Genomic DNA, 13,541 nt, shown 5'->3' on the forward strand with positions numbered 1-13,541 from the left:
ACCGGCATCCCACACAGCAGACAGAGGCTGCACCGGCATCCCACACAGCAGCCTCTGTGCGACGAGAGCTTGTGCCAGCCCCGGACAGAGGCTGCTCTGCAGCAGCCTCCTCTGGAGTGTGAGAGGCAGGAGCAGGCAGCTCCGCAGAACTGGTGCTCACGGAGAACTAGATTGTAAGTCAGCTCCCCTCGAGCAACCCCCCGTCCCCCTCGCCTCTATGTGAGACAGCGAGGGAGGAAAGGGGGCTCCATGGAGCTGGCCTGTGTGGAGAGCCGGCTTAGAAGATAGTTCCCCGAACATCTCATCTCATGTCTGCCCTGCCCCCACGCTGACAGGGAGGCAGCAGTGGAGGGGGATGGGTGAGACGTGGTTCCATAGGAGCTGATACACATGGGGAGCTGTCTTAAAAGCTGCTTCCCGTGTGCACCAGCTCCTGCCTGACTCCCTCACCCTCCGCGTTACTGCATCTCTATGGGTATGTCTACACTACAGAGTTAGTTCGAACTTACTTAGTTCGAATTAGTTAATTCGAACTAAGCTAATTCGAACTAACGCGTCTAGAACTAAAAACTAGTTCGAATTAGCGTTTTGCCCACCCTGGGCACATCACAGCACTCGGCCATCAGCCCGGGTGCACTTGGCGCAGGCTGCCATCTGGGGAGAGGGGGCAATTGGGGGGCTGCAGGAGAGCTTCCACCCCCAGAAGCCCGCAGAGCCAGCCCAGTCCTCCCCATCGGGGCTCGTACCCCATTCCTCCCTCACCTCCTTCCACTTACCCTTCCCTAGCCCCCCTTCCTGATGTACAAAATAAAGATAACGTTTCTTCCAACATTGACTCTGTCTTTATTGAACAAAACTGGGGGAGACTGGGAAAAGGAAGTGGGAGAGGGGAAGAGAAAGGCTGGGAGAGGGGAGGGCAACTAACATGATCAGGGGTTGGGAACAGGTCCCAGATAAAGAGAGGCTACAGAGACTGGGACTGTTCAGCTTAGAAAAGAGGAGACGGAGGGGGGACAGGATAGAGGTCTCTAAAAGCAGGGGTTGGGTGGAGAGGGTGCATTCAGAAAAGTTCTTCCTGAGTTCCCATCAAGAAGGACTAGAGGACACCAAAGGAAAGGAATGGGTAGCAGGCTTGAAACTAGTAAGAGAAAGTTGTTGTTGTTGATGACAAAGCAAATAGTTAACCTGTGGAACTCCTTGCTGCAGGAGGCTGTGAAGGCTACAACTAGAACAGAGCTTAAAGGGAAGTGAGATCAAGTCATGGAGGTTGTGTCCATGGAGTGGTATTAGCCAGGGGGTAGGAGTGGTGTCCCTGCCCAAGGTCTGTGGAAGGCTGGAGAAGGATGGCACAAGACAAATGGCTTGGTCACTGTCTTCGGTCCATCCCCTCCAGGGTCCCTAGGGTTGGCCGCTGTCGGCAGACAGGCTACTGAGCTAGATGGACCTTTGGTCTGACCCAGGACGGCCATTGTAAGCTCAGGGCTCAGGGTCGGGGGTCTCAGTGGACCCCCTTGATTTTCATGCCAACCTGCTCCTGGGTGACCAGGCTGGCAGCTCTCCTGCCCTAGCCGGCCACTTTCCTGTGCCTAGTGCGGAGATCGTGGACGAGGTCCACGATGTCTGCACTAGCCCAGGAAGGTGCCCGCCTCTTGCGGTCCTGGGCAAGCTCCCGGGAGCCGCCAGCCTGGTGCCGGGAAGAGGGGGTGGGCTGGGGGACATCGGGTGTGTGGCTCTGTGCCATGGCAGGTGCAGGGTCTGCTGGCTGGGTGCTGGCAGGCTTGCACCTGGCACGGGCACCGTAGCCAGCCCGTGCCCCTTTAAGGGGTCCGGGGCCAGGAGGGGGGCGATAGAGTTTCCCTGGTGTTGGCCAGAGTGGCCACCAGGGAAAGCTGGGGAGGGCTAGCCTCCCACTAGTTCGCATTAGGGGGCTACACAGCCCTTAATTCGAACTAGTAAATTTGAACTAGGCTTAATCCTCGTGGAATGAGGATTACCTAGTTCGAACTAAGCGCTCCGTTAGTTCGAATTAAATTCAAACTAACGGAGCGCTAGTGTAGCGCCTATGAATGTTAGTTCGCACTAACGTCTGTTAGTTCAAACTAACATTGTAGTGTAGACATACCCTATGAGAGGCAGCAGCCCATGGTGCGGGCCAGGCAGCTCCATGGGATCTGGTGCTCATGGGGAGGCAGCTTAATACCTGGATCCCCGCAGACACCAGCTCCCACCTTCACCCCCCTTGCTGCTTCTGTTCCTGAGGCAGCCGGGGGAGGGGTGTGTGGAGGCGACAGGATTAACCAATAAGCCCAGACGTATCGGTTAATCGTGTAGCCAGCTACACACGTTGACACCCCTAGTTTGTGCTGCTGCTGGTATCGGCGCTGCCCTCTGAGGTAGCCCCTGGCCAGTGGCACCCGCTCTCTGGTCACCCGGTTTGGGAGGCAGGGCTGACACCCGCCGCGGTGCTGAAGGAAGTGCTGCAATCCCGCCCCTCCTGCACTTCCTGCTGCACCGCTCTTGGGGCAGCACTGACGGCCGAGCGGGTGACCAGAGAGTCGTGGCTGCTCCTGGGGCGCCCAGCTCGGAGGACAGGGCCCCCGCCAGCAGTGGTGCAGAAGTAGGAGTGACACAACACGGAGCCACCCTGCTTCTGTGCTGCTGCTGGCAGGGACGCCGTCGTCTAAGCTGGGCCCCTGGCCAGCAGCCACTGCTCTCCAGCCACCCGGGTCAGAAGGCAGCCCCACACCCTGCAGCAGTGCAGAAGGGGAGGAGGCAAGACCTTATCATGCCCCCTTCCCTCTGCGCTGCAGCTGGTGCTGGCGCTGAATTCTGAGCTGGGTGACCTGCCAGGGGCCGCTGCTCTGCAGCCACCCAGATGGAAAGGCAGCCCCCCCGCCAGCAGCAGTGCAGAAGGAAGGGTGGCAACATCGGACCAGGCCTCCCTTCCTCCTGTGCTGCTGCTGTCAATGGGGCTGCCCCCAAACCGGATGGCCAGACAGTAGCCGCTGCTCTCCAGCCACTCAGCTGGGAAAGCCGGGAGAAATCCGACAGTTTTTAATATTTCCAAACATCTGCCCAGAGGAAGATTTGGGGCCTGAAGACGAGGTCATGGCTGGGAAAACCCAGGCGGCCAGTGACCCTGCTCGCGAGCCCCCTCCCCTGGCCCTGGGACCCCCTTTTGGGTGGGGAGCCCCAGCTGGAGAAAGGCTGCACTAGGGGATTCCCCAATGACCCTGGAGACCAACAGGGCCAGGAGTTTCTGGCAGACCCTTTCCCACAACTTCCAGGGAATACGCCGGAACTAGGGCCCCATCGCGTCCCCCTGCAACCTCGCCCATTTCACAGCCAGACCGTGTCCACACTGCTCCCTGGCACACTCCCGGGGGCTTCCCTGGGAAATTTCCCGGCTCTCTGACCGGCCGGGTTCTGGCCCAAACTAGGATAGTGTGCAGTGGGGGTGGGGGCGCCCCAAGAGTGCCAATTTCACTTCCCAGCAGCCTGTGGGGCAGGGCTAGAGCCGTTCCACCCTCACTTCTCCCTGCCCCTCAGGGTGGCTCTGATCTGCTCCCTCCGCGAGTGCCCGTGTCGGGGCAGGACAACTCCTGTCCCATCCCAGCCAGGTCAGGGAGCAGCTGGTGCCCCAGGCCCCTCGTCACATGGGGAGCTCAGACTCCCCTCGCCATTCCCCCATCCCCTCCTCTCCCCCCGTTGCACGTCTCCTGGCTGTGAAATGGGTGGGGCCCTAGTCAGGTTCCCAGGGACCTTTACCCCCCACAGAGCAGGGGTGGGGAACCTTTGCTGGGTCGGGGCTACTGACCCACAGAGAAATCTATGGGGGGCTGCCCACAAGTGAGAAACAGCCCCCCTCCTCTCCCCAGCATGGGCCCCCAATGCAGGGGGGAGCCCCGACCTTCAGGGGCCGGATCCCCGCAAGCCGGGGCTGCATCTGGCCCCCACACCTAAGGTTCCCCACCCCCGCCGTAGGGATCTGCACTGGGTGGGAAGGGCCTGGCCAGGCCTCCGACGCCCAGGGCAGGGCTGCGAGGCGCCGTGGTTTCTGTGGCTTCTCTGCCCGGCGTCCTGGCTGAAAGGCACCGGTAACCCGAGCTCGGGTCTGGGGGAAGCGGCGCGACGGGGAGGCCCCTTCGTCTGTTCCAGCTTCAGCAGGTCCCCGAGGTTCAGCAGGTCCCCGAGGTGAGCCCCCGTCTGGCCTCTCTGCCCTGGCCGGCCGGTTTCCTCCTTCGCTGCCCTGGTCCCGTGTGTGACCTCGCCTGGTCCTGTCTGCTGGGCTGGTTGTTCAGTCTTCAGTCTACGCCGTGACACCCGTCCCTGGGGCTGGAATCTTCTCTGTGGGGTCGCTGGGTCCAGACTGCGCCTGATTCTGAGGTGACGGCAACTTCTCCCGCCTCAAAGCCTGTGGCCTCCAAACTCCCCTCGGGCAGAGCTTCCCGTAGGGCAGGGCGGCCTAGTGGCTGGAGTCTGTAACTGGCCCCTTTTCTAAGGGCAGTTTAGCCCAATGGCCAGAGTCAGCACTTTGCACCTTTTCCAAGGGCAGTGTGGCCCAATGGCCAGTGTCAGTACTTTGCACCTTTTCCAAGGGCAGTGTGGCCCAATGGCCAGAGTCAGTACATTGCCCCTTTTCCAAGGGCAGTGTGGCCCAATGGCCAGTGTCAGTACTTTGCACCTTTTCCAAGGGCAGTGTGGCCCAATGGCCAGTGTCAGTACTTTGCACCTTTTCCAAGGGCAGTGTGGCCCAATGGCCAGAGTCAGTACATTGCCCCTTTTCTAAGGGCAGTGTGGCCCAATGGCCAGTGTCAGTACTTTGCCCCTTTTCTAAGGGCAGTGTGGCCCAATGGCCAGTGTCAGTACCTTGCCCCTTTTCTAAGGGCAGTGTGGCCCAATGGCCAGAGTCAGCACTTTGCACCTTTTCTAAGGGCAGTGTGGCCCAATGGCCAGTGTCAGTACTTTGCCCCTTTTCCAAGGGCAGTGTGGCCCAATGGCCAGTGTCAGTACCTTGCCCCTTTTCTAAGGGCAGTGTGGCCCAATGGCCAGTGTCAGTACTTTTCCCCTTTTCTAAGGGCAGTGTGGCCCAATGGCCAGTGTCAGTACTTTTCCCCTTTTCTAAGGGCAGTGTGGCCCAATGGCCAGTGTCAGTACCTTACCCCTTTTCTAAGGGCAGTGTGGCCCAATGGCCAGTGTCGGTACCTTGCCCCTTTAGTCAGGGCTGTGCAGCCCAATGGCTACAGTCCATAAGCTGGCCCTGACTCACTGGGCTGTGCAGGCCTCTGTCCAGGGACAGGAGTGGGGGAGAGGAGGTTCTATCCCCCGCGGGGGGGAGGGGCAGCTCCTCCTTCTTTCCTGGCTCCCGGCCCAGGGCCAGATCGTGTCCATGGCTCCAGTCCCGGCGTGAGCAGGAAAAGCTCCGACTGATGCTCCGGCTCCTGCTGGCAGCTCCTTCCCTGCAGGCAACACCGGCCCTGGAGCCAAGCTGAGGGTGGGGGAGCTGGTGCATCCCCGTGGCCGGGGTCCTCCTGTCCCAAGACAGCAAGGGCCTGTCATATGCGGGGCCCGGGACCCAGGGGGCAGTGGGGGCTTGGCCCTGGGCGGCGCCTCTCTAGGGCCCCCAGGGCCAGAACCCTCTGGCCTATCACTGCAGGAGCTGCTACCGCCTCCCCCCCCCCCCATGCCAGCTGTTCCCCCACAGCATCCGGCTGCCCCAGGGCTCCCATTCAGGGTCCCAGGTGTCCGGTGTTCGACCAGACAGTCCAGTTTTTGGGCCCCCTGCCCGGTGAGAACAGTCAGAACTCACCGGACATGAGCAAGGTCAGTGTTTTCTGGTTTTCCCCCCTTAGGAAAAAACCAGTTTCCCTTCCTTAGGGGGGAAAACTTTTCTCCTGCCATTTCGGCGAGAAGGAGGTCTCCTATCTGGGCTACACAGTCGAGAGAGGTCGGCTCCGCCCGTTGGTCGAGAAGGTAGAGGCGCTGCGCACGTTCCAGCCGCCACGGACCAAACGACAGGTTAGGCGGTTCTTAGGGTTGGCCGGCTATTATCGCCGCTTTGTTCCCAATTTCGCAGCAATAGCGGCCCCCCTAACGGACCTGACACGTGCGGCACTACCCCAGAAGGTACGTTGGTTGCCGGAGTGCGAAAAGGCCTTCCAGGAGTTAAAAGATCGCCTAACTCAGGCCCCAGTGTTAGCTCAGCCCGATTTTAGTCAACCCTTCACCCTATACACAGACGCCTCGGAAACTGGAATAGGGGCTGTCCTGGCACAAGGGGAGGGTGCAGACGAACACCCCGTCATCTATATCAGCCGCAAGTTGTTTGTACGGGAGCGTAAGTACGCAACAATTGAAAAAGAAGCATTGGCTGTGAAATGGGCAATTGACTTATTAAGATACTATCTCCTAGGCAACAGGTTCCAAGTCGTGACGGACCACGCACCCCTACGCTGGCTGCAGACAATGAAGGACACAAACGCCAGGGTGATGCGGTGGTATTTGTCCCTACAGCCATACGCGTTTGATGTGGCCCACAGGGCCGGAAGCTTACATCAAAACGCAGACTTCTTTTCGAGACGGTATGAGGAGGAGGAGGAAACTACGGAACTAGGAAGGGTAACTGACTTGGGAAGGGGGGTGTGTGACGGAGCGTCCCCCGCCCGTCCCTGGGACACCGCCGAGCAGGCATTCCTCGGGGTAAGGGGGGGGCCCTGCCGGGGTTGCGCGGCGTGCACGCGGGCCGCGCCGGGACAGGGAAAGCCGGCCGCCCCCCCCCCCCCGAAGCGGTAGCGCCGTGGCGGCCGACGCGGCGGTAGCGGGGGCGGCATTTCCCCGCCTGGAGTGACAGGGGAGCCGGCCAATGGGGAGACAGGATGGGCGATAGGGGAGGCGCCCGCCTGGTGACGTGAGCAAAGGTGGACGCCCGGCGGGAGATTTAAGATGGACCCCCGTCCGCTCAAAGGGGGGAGAGAGAGGAGTCGGGCGGCAGCCGTGAGGGGGCTTGTCGCCAAAGAGGCGGAGGTCGGAGCGAAACCACCCCCCTTTGAGTCCGGCCACGACAGTCCTCTGGGCTGGGGAGCCAGTCCAGAGCAAGGGGCGGACATACAGACGCTCAAACGCCAGCCTGACGGACGAGCCCAAGGTGACCGCCACGAGGCGAGGGAGGAAGGACTCCTGAGGAGGGAAAGGAAGCAGCCCAGGGCAGAGCTCATTGGAGCTGGCGGGCTGACGCGTTTCGGCATGGAGCCCCGTCAGCCGGACCGGAGCTAAATACCTCCGTGTCCTTAGGGCCCTGGGCTGGGGCCCGTGAGTGAGGGCGGGCCCGGGCCCCCCTTTCCCTCCCCCCTCCGTAAGGGGGGGAGAAACGTGTGAGCTAGTGACCGGCCGTGCGGTTGCACGAGGCACGACCGACAACCCACATCCCCCGTCTTGAAAGCGGGAAGACTAGACATTGAGTGGGGATCAAGCCCACACGGGACGTGGTCAGAGGACCCCGAAACGGGGGTCGGTGGGGGACCCCCTTGTACAGGGACTCTCCTCCCTTTGCCCAGGTGGTGTTGGAGGAGCAGGGAAGGACCCAGGTTTGCTCAGGCTGCACCAGGACTTGGTGCAAAGGCCTGACAGGAGCCAGCAACGGACACAGCAGCCCAGACCCTCTCGCCTCTCCCCAGTATGGCTGGCAGCTCACAGGGGCGACCCCGCCCTGGGCACGAGGCCTTGGCACCGGCTGTGGGCTCAGGAGGGGGCGGACATGGGACATAAGCGATGCCGAAGGGAGGGGTGTGGGCATTAGAGGCCACTACCATTGCCCCGCCCCCTTCCCCGCACCTACCCCTGCCCCTGTTCTGAGGCCACGCCCCCACTCATTCCACTCCCCCCTCCCTCTGCTGCTTGGGCTCCCCCACCCTCACTCAGGTTCGCTGGCCTGAGGCTGGGGTTACGGTGCAGGATGGCTGGGGAGTGGGGCGCGGGAGAGGCTGCGGGTTGCAGGCTCTGGGACAGGTTCAGGGCAGCGATGGGAGTTTGGGTGCAGACTCAGAGGCAGTTAACTGTGGGAGGAGGATCCAACAGGAGGCTGGGGTTTGGGGTGGGGGGTGTCTACCCCAGCTGCCTGAGAGATACTAGACTGACTCTGGTTTCCTTGTGTCTCCCCGGCTGGGCTCTCACTCCCACTTCTCCTCTCAGGGTCCCTGCCGGCTCCCCTGCTCTATCTGAATGCGTCCCTGGCGCCTCCAACCCCCCCCAAGCCTCACGAATGTGGCCCCGACTGAGACATCTCACTCCCCTGGCACTCCAGCCCCAGCACAGATTAACTCTCCTGGGTTCCAGGGAGAGTGGCATTTGCGGGTCCCTCTCAATCTGAGGGGGGGCCAAAAATGAGGGATCCCCGAACCTCAGTCCTCCCTGTCCCTTCCCCTCACCTCAGTGAGGCTTGTGGGTTTTGGAAGAAGGGTTTTTGTATTTTGCTTTTCTCGTGTGTGGTCCCCAACTGGTTTTTCTGGGGGTCAGTGGCCCTGGAGACAAAAAAGGTTCCTCATCCCTGCCTTTAATAAAGAAAACTTTGAAACCCTTTCTGGTAGACAGAAATTAACATTTTACCTTATTTAAAATGAAGTTTCCTAAAGTTAAAACACCTAATCTGTGTAAACATTCCAATTAAACCAGTCACCCAAGCTGCAGCACTAGCACAATGGCGCCGCGTGATGATGCAATGGACGGTGCGCACCCAGGCTCCTCCCCTCAGCTCTCTTCTGCACCCAACCGCCCCGTCCCAGACCCCAAACTCCTCGGTAGAAATGTGGCCCTTGACCACTTGCCAAAATGCCCCCCCCCATTAAACATTATTGACAAAGCCTGATCCAAATGTTTTTTGAAACGTTATTTAATCCGAATTTAAATCCATTCTATACAATTGGGAGGGTTGGGGGGAGGGGGACGCAGCTGCTGGCTCCTCAGCTCCTTGTGCTCTCACTGGGTGTCTTCCTGCTGCAAGGGAAGCAGAATCCGTCACATTCATCCCTGGGGACTCAGGGGTACTGGGCCCCCCCAGCATTTCCACCCTCCTCCCCCCTGCGCTGAGACTTGTTCTGCTCTCTGGTCACCCCCCGTCAGGCCCGCAGGGTGAGCTTCTGACCCACCCAGCAGGGACGTGGGGTGGGGGCAGCATGAGGAAAGGGGCGGGGGACTCCCTGAGGGGATGGGAAGGAGACCCTGGCCCTGCCCCACTCTCCTGCATCTGCTCCGGCTGCTCACCATGTATCCCAGGAGCTGATGGGCCTGCCCATGCAGGGCGTGGGCCAGGACCAGCCCGGCCTGGCTGGGGCGCCGCAGGGGGGAGCGGGCAGCGAGCAGAGCCTTGTCTAAAAAGCAGTTCTCCTGCTCTGGCGTGAAGAGCTGCCCAAAGACCTGAAATCAAGAGCACGGGAGGTTTCAGCTGACGGCCCAGAGCCCGGCCCCAACTCCTGGGGCTAAAACAGCTTCCTCCTTCTGCAAACTCCCTTCCAGACCCTGCACCCAGACGCTCTCCTCACCCTGCACCCCAACGCCTGCCCCAGGTCACACCTTCCTCCTGCCCCCAAGACCCTCCCAGACCTCACCCCCCTCCGCACAACAGAGCAGCCCTAGGCCACTGGCCAACATCTTGGAGCGACCTCCATCAAAAAGTGTTGCCCCCCCCCCCCCCGCCCTGCTTCCCCTCCTACGGGAGATCCGGGGCAAGGTGCGGCGCTGCCCCTAGGAAGCGCCGCCCCCTTGAAACGCCGGGACAGCATCACAAAGGGGCAGCGCCGCCCTGTCCACGGCTCGAATAGTCGAGGGAAAATGCATCGACCATTCGATCAGCGACTCCCCGCTTCCCACCCCGCGTCCTACCCGCACGAGGGCCCCAGCCAGCCCCAACCCCGAGCCCTGCCCTGCCCTGGCAGCGCGTCCTTACCTCTCCCACCCGCACGGTGTTGCTGTGAGCCAGGACCCATCTCTCCTTATAGTAGTGCCTGCACCACAGGTCCTCTGCCTGGTGGATGTTGAGGCCTGCAAGAGACAAACCAGGGTGATTCTGCTGGCAGGTCTGAGCCCTTCCCCTCCCACGGGTCCCTGCAGGCATCCCTGGGCAAATGGAGGGGCACAGGGGGCAGAAGGGGAACACAGAGGGACGCATCCCCCCTTGGGCCAGTCTGGGGGAAAAGGGCTGGGTCCCCTCCCCCCGCCGCCGGCACCCTCAGGGTGTCCCTGGGGCCCAGGTCCCGGCTGGGTTCCTTACCCCTGTGGTGCAGGAGGAGTCGGTACAGGCTGTGCACCCCCTCCCGGGCCAGCCGGCTGACGTCTTCGGATGGGTCCGAAATAAAAAGGCCCAGCTGGGCCACGTGGTGACCCATCCTCGGCCAGTCGGCGGAGTTCTGAGGGGAGAGAAGAGGGGGGGTCCCTCAGCATCCTGGGGCTGCACGTCCCATGCTAACGGCCGCCGAGGCGGTTCTGAGCTCGGGGGACGGACAGAGACACCTCCCGGGGCGGGGCGGGGCCGGCCTTGCGAGGAGACAACCCTGAGCAATGGCCCCGACTGAAGGGTCACTCCGGGGGTGGAACAAGGGGATCCACTGACGGCCACTCCCCAGTCTGGGGCCCAGGTGCCCCCCGGAAAGGCCCAGGGTCGCCCCTCCCCGGGGAAAGGAGAACGCGGCCCATTCCCGGCCCATTCCCAGCTCTGCCTCCCGGGGACGTTCCCAGCCCCGCGCCCTGCAGCCCCAGACCCCCCGGCTCCGAGGTCACTTACCTCAAACCCCGGGAGGGTGGTGGCGACTCCCAGCAGGGCCGTGGTGCTGCCAAGGGCCCTGGCTCGCTCCTGGGGCAGGCGGGACTCCAGCCACGGGCTCAGGTGCTGGGGGGGAAAGAGGCAGGTCAGGACCCGTAGGGAGGCGCCGGTTCTGGGCAGAGCCTGGGGCTCCTCTCAGACTGTGCCCCACCCCCAGCCACTGACACAGCTCCTCTCTCGGCCCCCCGAGGAAGCAGGGACAATGGCCCCGTCCCCCCCACGGGGCTCACCTCCATGATCAGCTGCAGCCTGGCGGTGTCTGGGGACTCGGCGAGGAGGCTTGCCAGTAGGGCCTGGAGGTCGACGGGAAGGGCCCGGATGAACTGCTGCAAGACAAGGGGGAGCCCTGGGTCAGAGGGGGATTGGGGGATCCAGGCCACCCGCTGGCTCCGGGGTGCAGCCTTGAGCAGGGTCTGAGCCACCTCGCAGAGCAGGGAGGAGCCCAGGCTGGGCATGGAAGGGACGGGCCCCCAGGGAGAGCAACGGGAAACCTGGAGGGAAGGATCCAAACCTGCAGCTTCTTCTCTCCCTCTGCCCCCACCCCCACTCCTCTCTGGAGCTCCAGCCCAGCCCGGGAGCAGGGCCCGGAGGGACGTACCTGTGTGTGGATGGGCTCCTGCTGCCAGTCCCCAGACACAGTCTGTCCCACGGCCGCCCTCAGCAGGGGGCTCAGGAGCTGGGCCTGTAGGGGAGGCTGCAAGGTGCTGGCAGGAGAGAGGGGCAGAGACTGTTAATTCAGCAGCAGGGCTGTGTCCAGACTCAGGGGGTTTTTCGGGAAAAGTAGCCTTTTACCGAAAAAACATCACCTGCGTCTAGACTGCAGTCGCGTTCTTTCGAAATTAAATCGAAAGAACGCGGCTTTTCTTTCCACGGCGGTAAACCTCATTTCACGAGGAAGAACGCCTTCTTTGGAAAGTGCTTCTTTCGAATGAAGGCGTTCTTGAATGGAACTAGGGCTTCTTCGAAAGAGAGCATCCAGACTCACTGGGTGCTCTCTTTCGAAAGAGGCTTGCAGTCTAGACATAGCCCAGGAGACAGAGACTTTCCCACTCCCTGGTCAGGGGATCTGCTCTGGGGGGGAGTCGGCGGGGGGGGGTCGGTACCTGAGGCTGCAGGCGGCGTTGAGGCAGTCGGCCAAGACCAGTGGGGGGGGGGAGTCCTCCATGATCTCCTGTGAGACCCAAGGAGACAAAGGGGCGTGTGAGGCTGGGGCCCCCAAGAGACGCTCACGCAGCCAGCGCCCCCACCCAGCAGGATCCAACCCCACTGCCTCCCGCTGCCCTGTAGCCCCCCTGCCCGGCACAGGGCCCCTCCCAGCACCCCCCTCCCAAACCGGGACCAGCTCAATCCTTGTCCCCAGGCCGTCTCCTGCCCCTCACTGCCCTGGTGACCAGCCTCTGAACCTCCTCATCCCTGCTCCCCAGGCGCATCCTCAGCAGCCCGCTCTGCTAACCTTCCAACTCCCCCCCCCATGGCCCGGGGAGACCCCTCCCTGTTCCGAATCCCCCTCCCTGTCCAGCACCCCAGACCTGCCCCATTTCTGTGTCCCTCCCTCCTCCAGCATCCCCGCCCACCCTCCCCATGTCCACCTCCCCCTCCCCCTCCAGCACTCCTGGCCCCACCCATCCCATTTCCAGCACCCCCACCCGCCGCCATGGCCCAGGCAGACCCCTGTCCACCCCACGTATCCCCTCCCCTCCTCCCGGCCGCCGCGACTCGCTCACCACGATCCTGGCCATCATGGTGTCCTTGCAGCAGCGCGGCGCCAGGGTGTCCTCGCCCCTTTGGAGGGCGGCGAGGCAGGCGGGGGGGACGGCCAGGAGGAACCGCTGCAGGGCGGCTGGGCTCTGCACCCCAGAGAGAGTCTGTGAGCCTGGGGCCTGCCTGCCCCCCACGGACAGCTGCAGGGCTCAGGCCTCCCAGGAGTGGAGGTGGGAGCTGCTGGTTGTCCAAGCACCCACACTCCCCCCCAACTGTTGCCTCAGGCTTGTGGGGGCCCAGCTGGTGCATGACAAGAGACCTCAGCTTGGGGGGCCCAGGTCATGCAGGAGAAGGGGCCCCAGGGGGATCCCCAGGAACAAGCCCCTCCCGGAGGGGGGGACGTGCTGGGAAGGGGCCGGACAATCTCGGGTCCCCCCCCGTGTGGAGAAGGTTCCTACCGTGTCCCGGGTGTGGAGCTGCTCTTCAATATCATAGATGGCCCCTTCCTCCACCCGGGAGTCCATCCGCTCCTGGCAGAGCTCCGCCGAGGCGCAGGGGGGCTCTGTGCGGGAGGGAAGGGACCAGGGTGACTCCAGCGGCCAGCAGGGGTCACGCGCCCCCATGTCAGGGACCCAGGGCAGCTTGGGCCCCACACGCCCCTCGCAGGGACCCATCCCCCTTCCACCCTCACATCTGCCAACGCCCTCAGCAGAGCCCCCACCAGGAACAAGAGAGCCAAGCAGCAGCTCCCGCCCTCATCCATTGCCCTGGCTACGGGGCAGACACTGGGGCTGCCCCCCCGTGTACTGGGTGAGCCCCTGGGCCCAGCGTGTTCACGGCCCCTCACCTGGGTCTGAGCGGCTGCAGGAGGTGGCCCGGCTGCAGCTGGAGGCCCAGGCGCTGCTGCTCACTGAGCTGGACCCACAGCTGCAGGGGCTGGTGCGGAGAGGCTGGGGGCTCCCGGAGACTGGCAGGTCCCCGGGGGCCGGGCAGGGCGATGCCCCCTGGTGGTAATGGGGGCTGGGCTCCT

At 62.7% G+C, this 13,541-nt stretch overlaps 1 protein-coding gene across 1 annotated transcript; it reads right to left on the bottom strand.

The window, feature by feature from the left end:
* Window positions 1-606: 606 nt before the first annotated feature.
* Window positions 607-13,248, bottom strand: LOC142824043 (uncharacterized). The gene is made up of 6 exons (XM_075915787.1): window positions 12,970-13,248; window positions 12,535-12,657; window positions 11,914-11,981; window positions 11,409-11,514; window positions 11,041-11,136; window positions 607-654 (listed from the first exon to the last, which is right to left on the bottom strand). Exons 1-6 carry the CDS (start codon window positions 13,183-13,185, stop codon window positions 607-609), a joined length of 657 nt encoding a protein of 218 aa, XP_075771902.1. The 5' UTR covers window positions 13,186-13,248.
* Between the last annotated feature and the right edge of the window lie 293 nt (window positions 13,249-13,541).

This window comes from Pelodiscus sinensis, unplaced genomic scaffold (assembly GCF_049634645.1).
Source record: "Pelodiscus sinensis isolate JC-2024 unplaced genomic scaffold, ASM4963464v1 ctg37, whole genome shotgun sequence".
In the NCBI taxonomy this organism is placed as follows: Eukaryota; Metazoa; Chordata; order Testudines; family Trionychidae; genus Pelodiscus; species Pelodiscus sinensis.